The sequence below is a fragment of the Nomascus leucogenys genome, chromosome 12 (genome assembly GCF_006542625.1).
Source record: "Nomascus leucogenys isolate Asia chromosome 12, Asia_NLE_v1, whole genome shotgun sequence".
Taxonomy (NCBI): Eukaryota; Metazoa; Chordata; class Mammalia; order Primates; family Hylobatidae; genus Nomascus; species Nomascus leucogenys.
In genome coordinates this window covers 59896783-59918168 of record NC_044392.1, presented here as the reverse complement: position 1 = coordinate 59918168, position 21386 = coordinate 59896783, and the positions used below count along the sequence as shown (strand labels likewise).

The following is a 21386-nucleotide window of genomic DNA, read 5'->3' as shown; positions in this document are numbered from 1 at the left end:
AAGCTATGAAGACGCAAAGCCATAAGAATGATACAGTGGACTTTGGGGACTTGGAGGGAAGCGGGGCAAGGGATAAAAGACTACAAATAGGGTGCACTATGTACTGCTTGGGTGATGGGTGCAACAAAATCTCATAAATCACCACTAAAGAACTTACTCATGTAACCAAATACCACCTGTACCTCAATAACTTATGGAAACTAAAATAAAAATAAAAATGAAACCACAATGGGATGCCACAGCACACTGATTAAAATGACAAAAATTACAGAGACCACAAGTGTTGGTGATAAAGAGGAACTGTAACTCATATACACTGCTAGTAAAAATACAAAATGGTATAGACACTCTGGAAAATGTTTAGCAGGTTATTTTAAAGTGAAACATACACTTACTATATGACCCAGCTTTACTCATGAGAAGTGGAAACCTAGATCCTTACAAAGACTTCAGTGCAAATGTTCATAGTGGATTTATTAATAATAGCCCCAAACCAGATGGAACTCAAATGCCCTTCAGCTGATGAGTGGATAAACAAATTGTGGTATATCAATATGATGGAATATTAGTCAACAACAAAAAAGGAATGAACTACGTCCTAACGTGCTAAGTGAAAGAAACCACACACAAAAGTCTACAAACAGTATTATATTATTGTGAAATCCTAGAAAAGGTGAAACTATCATGACAGAAGTTTGTGTGTATATGCTTTTTATAAAAAGCCAGAGGGAAGCAAAATGCATTGCGATTCTTACCCCATTTATGTATCATAGTAGAGGACCTGTACCTGTCTTGAAGATTTTGAACATGTGAACAATCAAAATGAACAATTTTCTTGTAATCACACAGTGAATGAAGTGGATGAGAAAGTTGAATTTTTTGCCATTTTGGGTCAGTGAAATGTGACTATATCATACTAAGACATTTTTTGCTGGTGATCCCAAATGGTCTCTGGAAAACCTTCCAGAAAAATAGTTCTGAAAATGATGTCCTTAGTAGTTGCATCATTGGAATAAATTTATAGCCTCCTTGAGTTAGTATTTGAAGTATACAAGTGTTTTGAGATTTCCTTTTTTTAAAAGTTTAGTTTTGCTTATGTCTTTTAAATCGCTCTTTTTTCTAGACCATCACTTTGGACATTCATTGGCAACAGCCAATAATATCTGATTTTCAGATAAAGAATCCAGGGAACCAGTCTAATGGCTGCAAAGCCTTCCTGAGTATTTGCCAGGACCAACAGCCCAGCAGCCCCACAGGCAGGAGTCCCAAAAAGAAAAAGAAATAATTTTCTCATAATCAAAACTGTCTGAAATGGACATGGGCTATCTTGAGGAAAAAGTGAATTATCCTGGTTTAAGTGGCAACTGCAGACCCCATTGGCAGGCACATACGAGAGAAGTTTTAAGCATCAGATGGGGCATTGGACTAATGCATGCATTCTGTGGACATGTAGCTGGAGCCAGGCTTCCCAAATGGGCTACAGCTGGAGCTATCCTGACCCTATCATGGAAAACTTCATCTAGCTTTGGATCTTGTGGGTATTAAGAAGATATACTTTCTGTGACAACAGGCTAAAGCCTGTTGTTAAAGATGTATAGTGCCTCCATACAGTTCTGAAAGATACCATTCTGTATGGGTTGAAAACAGTCCCAGAGATCATTTGCAATCAAGCAAATGTGCATATTTCTGTTTGGTTCAATGCCTCCCAATACCTTTTCCCAACTCATTCTGTTTTCTGGAAAATAATTGATGAATTTAATTTGCCCTCATTATTGGTTTAAGTGAAAATGTTGTTAGATCTTAAAAGTCGAGAAACATATCTCGGGGTAAATGCTGAAAGGCATGATTCTTTATCAGAAGCACCTTGTGGCTTAAAAATATATATCCAGAACTTAGAAGAGCTAACATCGTCTTCCAAATAGCCTGGCAGAAGAGTTTGAGAAAGCAGCCCCAGAAGGTGGATTCTGGCAGAGTCTGGACTACTCTGTTCAAGATACACTCTTTAAAGAAGATGGTTTATTTTACAGTTAAGCAGGGAAGGTGAAACTTATTTTTTGGACTGTGGTATGTCTATGCCTCCCTCCTTTCAAGTTGAGAGAGCATGAACATAGGTTCTATTCACTAAATTAATCCCTCTTGTAGTCCTTCCACTTATTAGTTCAGCAGATATTTAGTGAGCACCAGTGTACATAGTGCTATGGGAGGTGCAGTGAGGAACACGAATACAAGGAACATACCAACCTGGGTCTGAAAGAACTCGAAATCCCAATTTGGACAGGCAAGATGGAAAAGTAAGCAGCCACAAGGCAGTGTCTGAAGCATGCCAGTTGAATGGATTGGAAACTAGGGGCAGTGGAGGTTGAAGGAAAGAGAGCATATTTCATTTGAGCTGTTTAGGGGAAGAGTGGTTTCTGTGAGCCATACATTCCAAAGGAAGGAACGAGAGTATTCTCTTTGGCAGAAATGTCAAGGAGAATGAGAGGCAATTACATTTGGTGATGAGGACATTGCTGCTGACCTTCAAGAGTAGGAATTTCAGGAGAGGATGGTACTAGAAGCCAGATTGTAGTAAGTTGCCAGGACAGGTGCATTGGAGGAAATGGAGTGGTGGTCATTCACTGGGACGTTTGATAGGGAATGGTAGGAAGTACAACAGAATCAATGAGAACTTTTTTGCCTCATAAGAAGTAAATTGTTATTTTGAAGGTAGAGGCAAATGATTATTGAAGGGGAGAGGTTAAACTTTTCTAAAAAAAATCATTAAATTGTAGAATCCCAGAAAGTATAATGTTAATAAAGGAAAAAAACATAAGATAATTGTTAGCATTTTTGGTAAAGAAATGAACTGACATAAAATATATTTTTTGCATTTTAGATAAAAGCATTACATTAAGAAACTAAAATATTACTATTGATTAGTAATTCAAGTGAGAAGTTGAGGAGTAAAAGTAATTTCATATTTAGATTCTTGTTATTTAAAGAACATCGGCTGGGCGTGGTGGCTCACACCTGTAATCTCAGCACTTTGGAAGGCTGAGGCAGGTGGATCACCTGAGGTCAGGAGGTCAAGACCAGCCTGGCCAACGTGGGGAAACACTGTCTCTACTAAAAATACAAAAATTAGCTGGGCGTAATGGTGGGTGCCTGTAATTCCAGATATTCAGGAGACTGAGGCAGGAGAATCGCTTGAGCCCAGGAGGCGGAGGTTGCAGTGAGCCGAGATCACGCCACGGCACTCCAGCCTGGGAGACAAGAGCAAGACTCTGTCTCAAAAAAAAGAAAGAAAGAACATTAATGTCTTTGATCTTCTGATAGTAATTGAATGGCATTTTTCCTTACCTTCTCAATGAAACACCAAAGAATGCAAACTGCATATAAGAGCTTTTCTGGAGCTTACCTCTGTCTCATGTATTTATCAGGGCTTGTTGTGCCAGACCACTGTTTTATGTCATTGATTATGTGAGTAAGAGGGAAGAAAGGAGAGTCAAGTTACACCCTTGGAAGATGAAACTTATAATTTCCATGAAGCTTACTTTATGACAGTACAGAAGTTTTCAGGGTACTCTGTCATTCAGGAGTGAGTGAAAGTTTATCACACTTAATGACACTACTACGTAAGTTTTCAAGGGTAGAGCCGAAACACTGAGAAAATAGTTGCATGTGTTGTGTGATTACTAAACCTTCTGAATGTGTATTTGGTTATACTACCTCTTTGCTCTTTGAGATCAACATGAATGCCGCCTGCTCCATCAAAATGAAATGTGCCATTTAGAGGAATTGTTTCAACTGTGGGTCTCACAGGCATTGCCCTTGTCCTCCTCAGACACAGGTGTGTTTGCAGTGGTGAACAGCCATTCCTTGTCCTTGCTGGGGAAGCTGACCATCAGTGCTGCCTTTAACATTGTTTATATCTACACCTCTGAGCTTTATCCTACAGTCATCAGGTATGTGTCTCACACAGCCTCATTCTTCACACATTCTACACTTGGTCATCCATTCTTGCACCAACAGAGGTGTGGTACTCATTTCATCTACTTCTGGAGTTAGTGTGGGGCAGCAGTAATTCAGCAAGCAGTTTAGACCGAGAGCTTGCCTTTGCAGACTGCTCTCTGCCTGCTCTGCTAGGAAAATGTCACTTTATGGTGGACTGAATTCCTTAGTGTAAGTTGTAAGAGAAGTACTCTATGCTAGGCATATTCTGTCACCCAAACAGTGCACAGATGCTATTATTATTTTGGTGAATTTTATTTATTCAGTCACCCATCCTGTATCACACATCACAGACAAGGGGACAAGCTCCCTCTTCTCACAGAGCCTGCATTTTAACACAAAATACACAGTAATTTCATATAGTAATAAGTGAATATCAGAGTTAAACAGCAATTGTTAAAGCTGGGTTCTTAATGAATAGGATGTGTTTATACTGAAAGAATAAATATCCAGCCTAAATTTCCATTCATAAAATAAGTCTGAAAGCAAGAAATACACCCAAATTTGAAGGATGGGGGTGCAGCTGAGGCTTTGCAGAACTGCTTCTGTGGCCTGGGCAGGTATTCCCTCAGCCAGCTTTTTCTCAGTCTTTTAGAGGATCATTCCAAGCAATCCTTTTCCTTCCCTTATCCATGCAAGAAGCCTCATGGTTCTTTCTGCCTGTTAATTTAAAATTATTTTTCCTAGTAAGAGAGCAGAGTGTCTGCAATTGGCTAGTAATTTCCTAGTTGGTCCTATAACCTACTTTACCTGGCTACTGGCTATAAAACTAGGATGATGATTTTGTCCACTCTGGGACAATTTTGAGAGCAAATGTGGGTGTGAACTTTTCAACTGGGGTTACAGAGTGCTGTATCCCTCTACCCAAAACCATTAATTATCATTCTCTCTCCCTCCCTGCCTCTCTCCTTCCTACCTTTTTTATGCCTGCACTCCCCATAAAGGTGTTCTTGGTTTCCTGACAGTACACGCTTAGTCAATTTCTATTTATATGCTTGACCCATTAATTGTTAATTAGTTGAGTTTAAATAAATGAGTAGCCTTTTCAGATCATAAAACCCTGGCTCTCTGTAGGAGATCTAAGGCATAAAAATCCATGAGAACTTTTAACTTAAAAATATTCACATGCTCATTTCTGTATCATCCTTTGTGAATCCACTGTCCAACATGGTAGTTAGTAGCTTCATGTAGCTATTTAAGTGTAAATTAATTAAAATTAAATAAATGAAACATTCAGTTCTTCATCCTTCCTGGCCGCATTTCAAGTACTCAGTAGTGCGTGTGTCTAGTGGCTTTCACGTTGGACTGGGTAATTACAGAACATTCCTAGCATCTCAAGAACGTCTAGTAGGCAGCTCTAGAACCCACTGTTCTCTAGGATCCTGTGCTTCCACTTCAGGACATGTTATTCAAGGCCCACTGCTGCCCCCCAAGGGTCTCTTAATTCCTCTGCTAGAACTTACTGATGCATTTTTACTTATGCTTTTCAGGAATGTTGGGCTTGGAACTTGTTCCATGTTCTCCCGAGTTGGTGGGATTATTGCTCCCTTCATCCCCTCACTGGTTGGTTTGTACCTTCTAGTTTTGTTTTTCTTGATTCTCTGCTTTGGAAATGCTTATGCTTTTGAGTAGAAAGAGGTGATGAACAGATGTCATTTAAGATCAGCTGACACAAATGTGAACCTTGTCCCTTTTAGATAGTACTCCATCAGGGCAGATGGACTCTTATCGAGGATTCATTTGCCTCCAATGGGTCTGATTTTTTGTTCATCTGGATTTGTTGGAGGGTCTGCTAATGCCAGTGTGCTCCATTCCTGTCCCCATGAAAAAGTTAGTCAACTAATAAGTATGTATGACACTTCTGCTGTGTGCTGGGCTCTATGCCAAGCACTTTCTACATATCATCACATGCAGTCCTCATAGTAACCATAAAAGGAAGGCACTGTTGTTACCCCTGTATTAAATATGAGACATGCTACAGAAAGAGGTTAAATACCTTCCCCCAAGAACACACCTCTTGGAAAATAACATTAGAGGAGAAATACATCTCTCACTGTGTCTGTTAATACTTTTTTTGAAACTTTCCAACTTTTATAGTCAAAGAAAGGGAACCAGATTAAATGACAGCCCTAAAATCCTTCATCTTAAAATGCTCAGATTCTGTGAAAGAACCCAGGGGGCCCCTATGCAAGTCTCTCCTTGGTTTGATTTGTGACTTTCCCCAGCCAAGACTTTTTGAAAGCAACTAGATTTGATGTGGGACTTGTGGACCTGTTCTGTAGACAACTGTTCATTACTTAGGCAGGTCTCTGAAATGCCATTGTAACCTTTTCATTTTCTGAGGTGCAGTACATTTCCCTTCTCAGAGTATCTCTCTGCATGTCTCATGATTAATTTTAGGTCACAAGACCCTTCTCATGAAGGAGTCATGTAGGTCTGTGTTTTATTCTGCAAAATATAGGTAATGTTAAAGATATCTGACTTTGGATAGCTCTCCTAGAACATTATAATACCCAGCACTGTGTCTCTGTTGCTTCCTACAAGGGTAGAAGAAGGGAAAGTGTGTGTTCCCCTTGTTTCAACAACAGGCCCACAGTGCTGGACATATGTTTGCATGTAGATGGCTAGAGATGAGAGATTCTCCTCCTCCCTCTTCCTCCTCATCCCTGTCTTCTGCTCAGTTCTCTCCATCTCTCCCTTCTCCTCCCCCTTCTCCCTTTTCCACCTCCTTCTCCATCATCTCTTCACTTTGAAAAATTAGGAAAAAATTGCCTGAGGGGAAATCCTAAGTAGTAGTGGACCTACCCCCGAAATTTGTTAGCCTAAACCAGAAGATCATAAAGCTTAGCAGGAATTCTAGAAAGTTGATCAGCTCAGAAAAGCCCCAGAGAAGCACCCTGGAAGCAACCATTTTTCATGTTTTCTTTGAACCTCTTTGTGATGAAATGTTTCCGTTTTCCTGAGAATATGTTTTGGATCTCTGAAACAATTGCTTGTATCACCAGCCCTTAACCATGTTCAATTTAGAAGTTTATAAGCCATATGTATGTCGTAGGGTTGGTTTTTTAAAAGAGTTTTTCCACCTTTAATCCCTGGAACTCTCAGTTACGGTGTTAAGGTATATAGGATGGTTTGGTCAATTCCAGGATTAAGAACTTTAAAGTTCATCATCAGCAAGTATTTTGGGATGCCTCTGTGCAAAGTGTGCTCACCTGGAATGGAAGCTGAACTACGAGATGTCCCGTCAACTCTGGCCGTATAGGCCTGCCTGCTCAGAGGCAACCTGGCCTCTTCTCCTACAGTACCCACCCTAGACATGAAATTGCTGCTTCTGATCTACAGACTAGTGCTGTCCTTTTATTTACTCACTCCCATCTCTACATGCCTGAGGAGTCATTCTCTGATTTCCCAGGATAATTCTTTATATGGAAAGAGGTGGCTTATAGTGTAGTCTAGTGCGAGGTCATGAACTGGGTGGTAAACATGACAGTTTTGCAGTCATGAGACTGCTTGTGTTACATGCTAAGGAAACTAATCCTCTGGTTTATTTTCATTCCACTCCCCACCTCTGCAGAAATACGTGCAATGGTCTTTACCATTCATTGTCTTCGGAGCCACCGGCCTGACCTCCGGCCTCCTGAGTTTGTTATTGCCAGAGACCCTTAACAGTCCGCTGCTAGAAACATTCTCTGACCTTCAGGTGTATTCGTATCGCAGGCTGGGAGAAGAAGCATTATCTTTACAGGCCTTGGACCCTCCACAGGTGTGATATTTTTCTTAATTATTTTACCACTTGGATAGTGGCAGTTATTGAAAAAAAGAAGGTTTGCGTTAAATTAAATAGAACTGAGTAAAACTGCTGGAAAACAAAAGTGGGATCTAACAGCAGCTGATTTTCAGAGAAATAAGGATGATTGATGATTCATTAGCTTTCCTAGAATATTTTAGGGGCTATTTCTTGGGGGAATGGATGTTATATAAATACATTTGTCAGTTGAATAGCTAGATGGTAGTTTCCATTTCAGAAATGTCATGACATCATTTCACTGCCCTTTTCTTCTTTCCTGTTTCAGTGTGTGGACAAGGAGAGCTCTTTAGGGAGCGAGAGTGAGGAAGAGGAAGAATTTTACGATGCAGATGAAGAGACTCAGATGATCAAGTGAAGAGCCCCAGATTCCCCCTAAGAAGCAAAGGATCGTCTTTTATGCCTCTGGCTAAGGCAGGTTCTTCCATGAATCTTAAGAGAGTTGTAAAAATAGAGGCTTGGCTTGAACGTACATAGATGGTACCTGGCATGGACTGATGTTTTTAGGCACAAAAGTTGGAGAAGAGATTTCATGAGAGACATCATCACTGCATTGAGAGAATAGTTGTTAATCTGTTTAGAATTTAAGTTCTGCTCAGAATCATAACATCTGGCAGAACAGCCCAAACTCACATTCCAAAGTGGTAAGCTCATTTGTTTCTAGAGATTTCATCATGTCACTTTTCCTTCATCATGATCTAAATAAAGGCAGATATGTAAAATTTCTCACTATTTTGGTGGGGTAAGATAAGCCATTATTAAGATTTAATCTTTATACCATGTTGGACATTTGCCCCTATCAGTTGCTCCTCAGGAATCTTCTGGTACAGGTTAACATCAGCATTTTAATTTTGTGTCCAGGGAAAAGCACCCAGAGGTCATCTGTGTGTCCCGAGACCCTCCAGCTTTTCCTCAGCTGATGAAATATGAGTCCTCAGCTTCGTTCCCAGCCTGCAGGTTGACTTGGGCTTCTGGTGCCTTGAGTCCCACAGATGATTCATTAGGAAAAGCCAGATGTACCAAAGCAGTTTATTCAGAGTCAAGGGTGTAGCTCTGGCTGCCTGTCAGCTCCCTTGGATACTATATTGTGTGATTTCTTCCTTTCCCACTAATATGCACGTCCAGAAAAATTTCCATCTGAGATTCTAGTACTTCAAAATCATGCATAGTAAATGAGAAAGCTTTAAGTAGAGGGCAGTTAAACAGTGACATGTTGAGCACCTGGAGGAAAAAAAAGGTGCAGTTTTTAATAAGAGAGAAAATGAAATTATCTTTGATAAATTTTTATTTGTTTTGCTTTCAGCATTGTGCCATGAGGGATTTGGACAATATTTAAGAACTTCTTGTCCTAGATCAGCCCCAACCTGTTTAATCAGAATGGAAGGTTCAGTAATTTCATGGGAAACGTTGGTTTTTCATTAAGTGCTACCAACTTTCAAGTGAATCTTATATTTGATTTCCTAAAATCGTGTCTTGAAAACATGTTTTCTCATGAAACTTGAATACTATCTCAAATAGGAATATAAACCTGGAGTCAACAAGCTTAGGCAGCATTAATTTAGGTCACTTTCCCAGTGAGGAAAATTTCTGTATTTTCAGAATTTCCATTTCTACTAATCTCTTGGAGAAAAAGAAATTGAATTAGAGGTAAACAGAAGACGTCACTGGGGCTGCTTCTGGAAGTGCTGGAAGCATCACCCCAGTTGGCTCCAAATACTGTCATGTTTTCTTGCACACTGACTTCTGGTTTCCACTGTATCAGTATGTACCTTTGTAATTGTTATTTTTATGTCTTTTATGCCCTTGATTATTAATTGGGCTCTTCATAAACAGAGGCCATCTCTACTACTATTTATTTTTCCCTGCTGTGCCCAGAACATTGGCCTAGACACAGTAAGGACCTAGTAAATATTACTGTTTCTAGCCATCAGGGAGATTGTGGAACTCCTCCCAGTATAATTTTTACAAACTCCAAGCAAATCTGACCCAAACTCCCAAATTGTCAAATCCTGCTTAACTTTCTCTGGAAAATGGACCCCTTCTCAACATCAGAATAGGAAGAGAGGAAGAACTTACAAAGACACTTAAAAGTTATTCTTAAGTGGTGGTTGGGCATTTAAAACAATGAACTAATATATATATAATTTTTGATTAGTTGGAGCTTTCTTTGTATTATAAGAGTAATATATCTCATTACAGAAAATTTGGAAACTATAAATTTAGAAATGTATCACCCATATGTCCAACATCGAGAGAAAACCAGTGTTACGACTTTGTTCCATTTGAAGACCAATTGGGAGTCCATCTCTCTATTGGCACTGGATTCAATTGCCTCTGGCTAATAGAGTTCAATTAGTTCTATCCCTGGGTTTCCTTTCTTAGCTGTGGGGTGGAAGATAGGAGGGAGAGATCTACAATTCGAATACATGTTACTTAATAAGGCTAGGCTGTCCATCAGTTGCTTATTTCAGATGTGTCACTAAATTTTCTTTCTAGATGGTCCTTGAGCAAAACTTAATAATTACTGTTTTTTATTTCCACTGCCTTTATAAAATCAAAATTTCCTACTTTTGATAAAAACTGTTGAATACTATTGATGTAGAGAATGTGTATTTGTGTATATTTGCATTGATTAAATTATTGGAAAACTTTTCATTGACAGGTAACGTATTTTGGTTGTGCAGATGGTTTGTAAAAAGTATCCTTTTTTTTAATTCTATTCAAAATTAAAAATTTTTTCTCCTAAAATAAAGCAAGAAAAATAAATGTAAGATATATAAGAAACCCCAGAGTTTCCAGGGTGAAAGTTCTCATTAGCAACTTGTCCAAAATATTTACACCACACAAATATTTTGAAAGAAACCATGTTGAAATTTTCTGATTTTGTGAGTTACAACCATATCCCAGTAAAACCAATACTTGTTATTTGGCTACTTTCAAGCAATGCAGATATTCTTTAGTATTTAAAAATGAGCAAATAAACAAAATGAGGCAAATAAATGAAGAAAATGAGTTTCTGAGACACTGCTTAGGTGACCATAAATCAGACAGATATTTTTATGGTGGGCAAATTGATGAAGATACTTTTAGTAGGTGATTTATATTCATAACAAATACATATTGAAATAATTGTCACTAGTGTATCAGAATTAAAAACCAGCCTCACACTAGGACTTCTCCATACAAATTCTTTATCACTGGTTCTTAAATTGGAAAAATATCTATAAATGATTACATTTTTAAACTAAATAAAATGCAGATATTTTGGCTTCTTGTGAATTTAATAAAGAATCATAAAACATAGGCCTTTTTTTTGTTCTCCAAGAATGTCTCAAAATCTACAGTAGTAGCTTTGACAAGTTGGGCAAATGCAGAACCTGCTAGTAAAGTTAAGTAATATGTGGGACAGGAGTTGTAGCAAAGTTGTAGACTGATGGACACAAAAGTTAACTATCAAAATACTTTTAGAATGAGGAATATGCAAAGACAATGCATTGTGGAAAATCCGTCAATGTAGTACATCAAAGGAGAAAGAGCTTATGATTACCTCAATAGAAAAATAAACATTATTTGACAAAATTAAACATCCATTCAAAATAAAAGCTATTAGCAGAGTAGGAATAAAAGGATGCTTCCTTAATAAAATAAGAGATACTATAGTAGATATGGTAAATTGGCACACAGCATCTCTTCACCTTCCTGGTACCTTGGCCTTCAGCCTTTTTTTTTTTTTTATCATAACCCACAGTAAGAAATACATTTTACATATTCATCGTGTCATACTTCCCCACTTACAAATATATATGTACATATAAAATATCTATGAATCATTAAAAATGTATATATTTTATGCAATAATACTTAATCTTGCTAGGCATACTGATAACTTATGTTCTATTTCACTTTTTAAAATGCCATTTATGACTCAATAAATGGATATCATGACCCACTAATAGGTTGCAACCCATAGTTTGAAATCCACTGCTCTACTCTGTCTTCTTATACTACAGAAGCTTTAAAGCTAAAATGTACATTTTCTGAATTTCTTGCAGATAAGTTTACCCCTTGCAGCCAGGTGCAGTTTGGTTTCCTTCAATCAGATACAAATGGAGCTTGGAAGGTAGAAGCAAGGTGGAGGCCATACTTTTGATGAGTCTGCGTTTTTCTGCTCAGATTCACAGTGGTGGAGCCATTTGGTTTCTCTGAGGCAGTATCAGCCAGAGATATTGTCAGTTGGGCAATATTGATTAAAATCTTAACAAGATTTTTTAATAAACCTGCGATAATACTTCTGGTATTCAAATGGAAAAGCAAAGATCCAAAAATATTCAAGACAATTATGATAAAGAAGAACAAACAGAAGGGACTTGACTTTCTAGATATAAAAACTTATGAAGCTGTATTATTGGTCAGCAGTAGACAAGTAGGTCAATAGGACATAACAGATTTGTTAAAGATAGCATGACACATTAGAGGAAAAAGTGAACAATTGAATTATTGATACTAAATCTTCTCCCCATAATAAAAGTAAATTCCAAATAGATTGAAGGCCTCAATGAAAAACAACAAAACTTTAAAACTATTTGAAAGTTATAGAATATTCTTATGACCTTGGAGGATGGATAGATTTATCAGACAAGAACTGAAAATCATAAATTATTTTTTAATCGATATATTAGACTTGATCTAAATTCAAAACTTGTTTCTGTATGACTGAACATGCTACAAAGTTAAAAGGAAAGCAGCCTGGGCGCAGTGGCTCATGCCTGTAATCCCAGCACTCTGGGAGACCAAGGTGGGCAAATCACCTGAGGTCAGGAGTTTGAGACCAGCCTGGCCAACATGGTGAAACCCCATCTCTACTAAAAATACAAAAAAAAGTTAGCCAGGTGTGGTGACACGTACCTGTAATCCCAGCTACTCAAGAGGCTGTGGCCAGAGAATTGCTTCAACCGGGGAGGCGGAGGTTGCAGTGAGCCAAGATCACACTGCTGCACTATAGCCTGGGCAACAGAGCAAGACTCCATCTTAAAAAAAAAAAGAAAGAAAGCAATAGATTAGGGCAACATTTATAAGCAATAAGGATTAATATCCAGACTATATAAAGAGTTACTGCAAATCAGTGATGAAAGTAATAAACTTTACAAAAACTATGATTAGGCAATTCACAATTCACAGATGAAAAGATGCTCAACCTTACTACAGGATCAGGGAAATGCAAACTGAAACCACATGAAGATATCTTTAAAAATCCATTAGATTGGGAAAATAAAAGAATATCAAATGTTAAAGCTATGAAGAAAAAGGAATTTAGTGACATCCTGATGGAAGCATAAATTTATTCATCAACTAGGTTGTCATTAGCGAGTGAGGCTGAAAATGTACATAGTCTAGGATTCAGAAATTCTGCTTCTATGTATATATCATGGAGGAGTGTTTTCAGAAAATTTTACTATAACCCACTGTAAAGAAAATGTTTTATACTGTGACACACAGTACACAGACCTACATACATACCCATATATGTGTGTGTGTGTATATATATATATACACACACATATATATAATTGAAATGGTGTTATAAAACAATACCTTCCCTTAATATCTGCACTGCATTATTTTTCTGTTTTATTTCCTTTCATAAAGAATACTAGTGAAGACACACAAAAATGATTTCACAGTTTTGAATGGATCAAAACATGCAGTTGGAAAAAGTGAAACATACTACCCTTAATATTTGCCTTGGTACTTGCCTGATATACATGTGTTCAAGAGATTTTTACAGAATGTTCATTGTAGCATTATTAGTTGTAATAAAACAATGGAGGTAAATACCTTCAGTAGGGAAATGTATGTATATAATTTCATATGCATAGGATGAAGTAAAAACATAGTTCTATGATTTAGGTGGTTGGATCTCAATAATGTTGAACAAAATGTTGGCAAATTTTTATTGGATCAAAGTCCTTTCATGTTTAAATTTTCCAGTGAATGATTGGAGTACTTGCTAATTAAAAGGATTTAAATGCTTTTCATGTCATACTTTAAAGTCAAGACTATTGATATTCTGTTACAAAAATATAGAAATCTCACTCTTACTCCTCCCAGATGAAGAATTATCCCTCTTCCCCATGGAGAAAGTCTATAAACTTGCCCACCTGCAAGTCTCAATTTCTCTTGAAAAAGAGCTTTGCATTTGTGGAAACATTTAGACAACTTTTCAGCCAAGACTCTAGAGCTGTCTTATAAAGCTTAGATAACATATTTATTGAAAAATGTGAAGGGCAGATGTAGCTAAATTAGTATTAAAAGAACTTCAGTCTAGACCCTGCAGAACAATTGATTTTGAACAGAATTGATTGATAGAGTTGCTTTGCTTCAAAATATAACTTTAAGAAATAGAATAAAATGATTGTGCATGAATGTAAAAGCACACAGTCAACTTGGAGGACTTTAATTAATGAGTGATTTACCAGTATGTGTGCAGAGCTTCTAGAAACCATGGAAGATAAAGCATTATGCAAAAGGAAGCCATTAATAGAGTCTGTAAAGGTCAGCCTTGTGGAGCACAGCACCACAGGAGGAGTGGATCCAGAGAGGCAGAGGCAAACAGAAGATATTCACTCACCACTGGGAAACCCTTAAAGATTGGTGAATATCTGTCACATCAGATGATTACAGCTTTAGAAGCATTCAAGCTAAGCAGTTCTTGGTGATGATAATACAACAGATTAATTTGCTTCCTGGAGTCACTTTTATAGATGCATGTCACCATATCAATGTAAAAGAAGAAGGACTACAACATGCCTTACACTGTCTACAACTAGGGTGTGTTTGCCAAACAACTCCCTTTGCCCTCTAATGCTTTCAGTGGGTACTGAATGACCTGAGGACTACATCAAATACTACATCTCACCACACTGGTGATTCTTTTTGAGGAAAACAAAGATCAACTATGATCAGCAAATGCCTTAAGGCCTCACACTTACACACACACACACACACCCATTTCCTTGATAATATAAAATAGCAAAACAGTGACCTGAAATAATTGTAATAGCTATAATATGCCTGTCTCTGATGCAACATAGTTAGACTGGAAAACTTAATTCCGAAGTTGACAAGGAAGAAAATTGGCAAAGAGCAGCAACTTACTTTCAAATAATATTCTTTCCAAATTATTTGTTGTAATTAATTTTTCCATGATAGTTTCCTCTGAGTGGGTACTGTAACAAAGGAAGACCAAGAAGATGAAGAGTATTTTGCTTTTAGAGGAAGAATGGCAGCCAAAAAGACCAGTGGTTAGGAAATGCCAATCAAACCAACTTTTCTTTAAATAATACTCCCAAAGGCCTTCTTAGTTTTCGTAAGTAATGGGGTCTTGCATTGGTTTTCTATTGATGCTATAAAAAGTTACCACAGGCTGGGCGCAGTGGCTCACGCTTGTAATCCCAGCACTTTGGGAGGCCGAGGCGGGCGGATCACGAGGTCAGGAGATCGAGACCATGGTGAAACCCCGTCTCTACTAAAAACACAAAAAATTAGCTGGGCGTGGTGGCGGTCGCCTGTAGTCCCAGCTACTCGGAGAGGCTGAGGCAGGAGAATGGCGTGAACCTGGGAGGTGGAGCTTGCAGTGAGCCGAGATTGCGCCACTGCACTCCAGCCTGGGTGACAGAGCGAGACTCTGTCTCAAAAAAAAAAAAAAAAATTACCACAAACTTAGTGGCTTTGAACAAGATGAATTTATTTTATGACAGCTCTGAAAGTCAGACTACGAAATGAGTCCTAAGAGGCTTGAATGAAGATGTCAGCAGGGCTGGTTTCTGGATTCTTTTTTTGCAATAAAAGGTAACAGGTTCTGGGGATTTAAATATGGGTAGCTTTGGGGGGGAACATTATTCAGCCTGTCACAGGTGTCTTAAAGTGTGTGTCAAAAGATCCTAAGTAGACAAGACCTGGTGGAGTCATCAGTGTATATTACTAATTTAATGAATAATTCAGTCATCACGTGGAGAAGCTAGACAGAAATCATGGGTAACAACCCCAAATCTGCATTTATTGTTGATCTTTTCTAACTATTTAACTAAGCCTGAGGTCTCCCACTGAGACATTTTGTCATTTGTTGTTTGAAAGAATACACTGCTTACAAAATAATTTAAAACTCATAAGTGTTTTTGAGTTTCATTTGTTGCTGTATCTTAACAGCTTTTTAGCAATTGTCAAAATCAGTTAATCAGTTCTGTTATTACTTATACTTTTGTTATGTTCTCTGTAATCAACCTATACTTTTCCATTAAACTCTTTGTTTTGTTTGTTTTGAGACAGGGTCTTGCTCTGTTGCCCAGGCTGGAGTACAGTGGCACGATCCTGGCTCACTGCAACCTCCGCCTCCCAGGCTCAAGTGATCCTCCTGCCTCAACCTCCCAAGCAGCTGGGACTAAAGGCATGCGCCACCATGCAGGGCTAATTTTTTTTGTAGAGATGAGGTTTTGCCATGTTGCCCAGGCTGGTCTTGAACTCCTGAGCTCAAGTGATCTGCCAGCCTCAGCCTCCCAAAGCACTGAGATTGCAGGTATGAGCCATTGCCCTCAGCCTTCCATTAAAGTCTTATTGTGTCATTTAATAAATGATGATGTCTTCCCTACTAGGCCATAAGCTCTACAAAAACAGGGTACATGTCTTTCTTTTTTCCAACCCATAGCACTGGGTCCAGTGTGTCATGGTCATTCAGATATTCACGACTCTTTCATATGAGCTCTATTGTTACATTGAACTCAAAGGCAAGCAAGGATCTTATCTTATTCATCTCAGTAACCCTAAAAATTAGCATGGTATCTGGGACACAGTAGTCACTTACTACCTTTCTGAATGAATGGATGCCCAGACACAAGGCAATCACGATTAGTTTAACTAGTCTATTCAGTAATGTACTCAAAAGGGATACTCTTCCCCAAAATCAATTTGAGAAAAGGACTTTTGATTATTTATGTCTGAGAAAGTTGCTTATAGATACTAGAAAAACCTTCATTTCACCTTAACCTTCTCATTATCTAATCTCACCATTTTGTTTAAAGTTGTAGTTAGGATGAGAATACATTCAAGAGAGCACTGATCCCTTTTTTATAGGGTTAATGATGTCTACCTTGAGAAAGGAGGTAGGCAAAGGAAGATTAATTATTAAATAATGATCTTGTCCATGTACCTATAGACTTATTACCATAGTATCATTCAGCCTACTGATTTGTAGAATGAATGAATTTGGTGATTTTTAAAAATTGAGATATCTCCCTGTCTCAATAGAGAGGCAGTCTATCCTATGATGGTATTCTTTGGATGAGTTTTTGATGTAGTCATCAATATTGTAACAGGTCTTTTAAAATAATTCATCTAAAGGAAACACCATATCAAAGGTTGAGAAATGATATCTATTTGGTTCTGGGCATTTGAGGATCATCAAACACATTAAGAAAAAAATCATTAGGTGTTTGATCAATGTTTAGGTTTTTCTGTTTGCTAGATAACTCAGAAGGTGGCTCTCATATGTTGACTAAATATAGGTCACCTTTGTCAGAGGAATGCTTTGCTAGAGGAATGAATAAATAGCTGAAAACAACAGAGAGTAAAGCCTAAGGGGAAAGTTTGACAGGCTGGTTGTATTTATGTATTCATCCTGCCACATCCTCGAAAAAGGTATTTATTGTTAACTAGGTTCAAAAACATCTTCAAGACCAGAAAATGCCTTCGGATGCCACTGGGCTGTTGAATTCCTTAGTTATTGATTCACTAATGTCATCATGAAAGAATTTATGATCTTCCCAATCCAGTCCACCAGGAGAGGGAAGGCCTTGATAAGAATTTCGATGATAAGGAGAAGAATTACAAGATTGAAGACCCAGAGCAGCAGCAAAGAATTTTGGAAAAGAAATTTCACCAAAGAGTAAAGTTAGTGTTATTTTGGTTATGTGGAATATTAGAGTGAATTAAGTAGAGGAATAAAATCACTAAAAAAATTGGTTAGCAAAGGCGTCATAAAATCACACCATTGAGAAACAGAGTGCTAACCTAGACTTTGTACATCTTCAGTTTCCTTTCAAGCATTTCAAACCTCCCCAAATAGCTTCAAGTTTATCCTTAGGTAGATGTGTACAAAAGATTTCTTCAACTACTCTCTAGTATTCAAGATATGATTTCAGGGAAAAATCACATTTATTCATTAGATATTTTGGTAAGTATTCTAGGTGCTAGATTAAAAGAGATAAATGGCTCACGCCTGTAATCCTAGCACTTTGGGAGGCCGAGATGGGCAGATCACTTGAGATCAGAAGTTTGAGACCAGCTTGGCCAATGTGGTGAAACCCTGTCTCTACTAAAAATGCAAAAATTAGCCGGAAATCACCTGAACCCGGGAGATGGAGGTTGCAGTGAGCCGAGATTGTGTCACTGCACTCCAGCCTGGGCGACAGAGTGAGACTCTTTCTTTAAAAAAAGTTAAAAATAAAAAAATAGATAACATGTCTTATTTTTCCTCAGGCTCTGTTTAATGGTGGTGATGATGACATGATGGTCATCACTACCATTGGGTACATGCACCAAGTCACCACGTTAAATGCATCCCATGGTTATTATGTCATTTAATTCTCACAACTCTATTAGGTGGTTTTATAATCCCTACTTTATTGATGAGAACAATGAAGCTAAGAGACATTACATAACTTTCTCCAGGTCACAGTAAGTGGCAGTGCTGGGTCTAGACCCTATCTTTCATGTGTCAAAGCCTAGCACTTAACTGCCCCTTCTGCCCTGCTTCCTGTGAAAGAGTTAATTCAAGAGAAAAAGTGTCATTTATTTTTCAAAGATAATTAGAAATTGTTCCAACCCCTCCCTGGTTTTCAGGACAAGAATGCAAGTTGAGAACAGACACTGGTGGAATCCTTATGAAGCCAAGGCTTAGACATTTTGATTAGGCTCCTTCTGGACGAAGGCCTTTTAAAGAAGGATTCTAATTAGTTAAGGATTCTCCCTGCGTTTTATAAACATTTGAGATTTTTTTCTCCAGAATTAGTGGAGGAATATATTTGCCAGTCAATAATATGAATTGAGAAGATTTTCAAGATTCATTAATGGGCTGAATCCAGTTAAGATCTCATAGAGAAGATGGCAAAATTCTTCTCCACATCTCTAGGGTGCTATTTGAGATCACTTTATTTGCTTTGTGGAAAGTATTACCCTGACATTCTGCCAAGTACATTCAAGAAATATTCACTGAGGGCCTCCTGTGTCTCAGGCACTGTAGTAGGCTTGGTGCTGTCGAAGATCAGTGAGCTGGGGTCCTCAAGCCTGAGCCTTTCCAGAGTCTGACCTGAATGGGATATAGGGAATAGGAAGTAGGAGGGATTGGGGGAGGGGTTTGAAGTATCTCAAAGGTAAAAGCCTTAGTGAAATTAAAGAGAACCTCAGATATCCAAGTTTGGGAAACTAGCTAGTAACAGAAAATGATTTCTTTTAAGGAAGAATTTCTTAAATGATATCTCAGGCTGGGATTTCTGCTAGAGTTTCATGGAAATCCAAGTCACAACTTCTAAATTATTCTTCACCCCATGCTTTAATTATGTCACTAGCTAAAACCTGTTATCTGAGAGTAGGCTTGCTGCTGTCAGGAAAGGGATGCATACACATATCCTCTTGCCTGGCACACAATAGGCCCATTATCAGATCAGCCACTTTTCAAAGCCCAGAGTAAACAAACAGGGCTTCCCAATCACCACCAATTTTTCTTTTGCATTTTCGTCATTAAATTTATTTGATGCTTAATAACTTTTAGCTTTGAAATAGTTCAAAATATTCCCCAAATATATTGTAAGTACTCTCTGAAGTTTTCATAGTCAATATCATGTAAATTGTGGTTTTAGAATCGGAAACATTCTCATTTTCCTCATATGTAACATGAAATGTTAATAATACCATCTTTATTATAACTGCTGTGATGATTACTAAGTGACGTGTATGTAAAATGCCCTATGTAATAGGGCTTCAATAAATTATACCACTTAGGAACTGTCAAAGATTTTAAAATAAGAATTTAATGCACATTTATGTATTTGGAAAAAGCATAACATTTATGTATTTGTAAATAGCAACATGAGAGGTCCCTTTTATTTTAAAAAAAACATTTTTTAAAGTATTTTTTAAGGGACATCTCATATTGCTATACTTTTTCCAAATGATGAAATCAAGGTGAAATGTTTCAAGAAAACATTTTCACTTGATCCACTTCATTTGCCAACTAATAATGTAACTGAAGAAATGTGACTTTTGTAAGATTATTTCCCTCCTTATTGTCCTTGAAGATCTTTCGATCTTTCTTTTTTTTTTTTTTTTTTTTTTATTATTATACTCTAGGTTTTAGGGTACATGTGCACAATGTGCAGGTTTGTTACATATGTATCCATGTGCCATGTTGATTTCCTGCACCCATTAACTCGTCATTTAGCATTAGGTATATCTCCTAATGCTATCCCTCCCCCCTCCCCCAACCCCACAACAGTCCCCAGAGTGTGATGTTCCCCTTCCTGTGTCCATGAGTTCTCATTGTTCAATTCCCACCTATGAGTGAGAACATGCGGTGTTTGGTTTTTTGTCCTTGCGATAGTTTACTGAGAATGATGTTTTCCAATTTCATCCATGTCCCTACAAAGGACATGAACTCATCACTTTTTATGGCTGCATAGTATTCCATGGTGTATATGTGCCACATTTTCTTAATCCAGTCTATCGTTGTTGGACATTTGGGTTGGTTCCAACTCTTTGCTATTGTGAATAGTGCCGCAATAAACATACGTGTGCATGTGTCTTTATAGCAGCATGATTTATAGTCCTTTGGGTATATACCCAGTAATGGGATGGCTGGGTCAAATGGTATTTGTAGTTCTAGATCCCTGAGGAATCGCCACACTGACTTCCAAAAGCAATGGCAACAAAAGCCAAAATTGACAAATGGGATCTAATTAAACTAAAGAGCTTCTGCACAACAAAAGAAACTACCATCAGAGTGAACAGGCAACCTACAGAATGGGAGAAAATTTTTGCAACCTACTCATCTGACAGAGGGCTAATATCCAGAATCTACAATGAACTCAAACAAATTTACAAGAAAAAAACAAACAACCCCATCAAAAAGTGGGCAAAGGACATGAACAGACACTTCTCAAAAGAAGACATTTATGCAGCCAAAAAACACATGAAGAAATGCTCATCATCACTGGCCATCAGAGAAATGCAAATCAAAACCACAGTGAGATACCATCTCACACCAGTTAGAATGGCCATCATTAAAAAATCAGGAAACAACAGGTGCTGGAGAGGATGTGGAGAAATAGGAACATTTTTACACTGTTGGTGGGACTGTAAACTTTCAATCTTTCATTTCCCATAGAGGAATGCCTGTAATCTGCCTTCTCCTCCCACTTTTCTGAAGAATACCTGGAGCAAAATTGGGAAGGAGGCCATAGCCTCCTTGTGGGAGGAACTGGAGGGACTACATGAAAAAACAACTTTCTGACCCTAGACAAAAGACCTTCTCTCTTCTGCTTTT

The 21386-nt window shown here is 37.9% G+C and overlaps 1 protein-coding gene across 4 annotated transcripts in view; it reads left to right on the top strand.

Moving 5' to 3' along the window:
- SLC22A15 (solute carrier family 22 member 15) overlaps nucleotides 1-11095 on the top strand; it is a 91097-nt gene extending 80002 nt beyond the window's left edge. Inside the window, exons 9-12 of one of the 4 annotated variants that reach the window (XR_004032685.1) lie at nucleotides 3824-3944; nucleotides 5481-5557; nucleotides 7565-7753; nucleotides 8064-11095. Coding sequence is in view for 2 of the 4 variants with exons in the window: in XM_003268033.3 (XP_003268081.1) it covers nucleotides 3824-3944; nucleotides 5481-5553; nucleotides 7565-7753; nucleotides 8064-8153 (473 nt within the window). In the remaining 2 variants the exon portion in view is untranslated. The remainder of the gene's footprint in view (nucleotides 1-3823; nucleotides 3945-5480; nucleotides 5558-7564; nucleotides 7754-8063) is intronic. The other 3 variants (XM_003268033.3, XM_030824777.1, XR_004032686.1) reach the window with 3 other exon arrangements.
- The last annotated feature ends 10291 nt before the right edge of the window (nucleotides 11096-21386 follow it).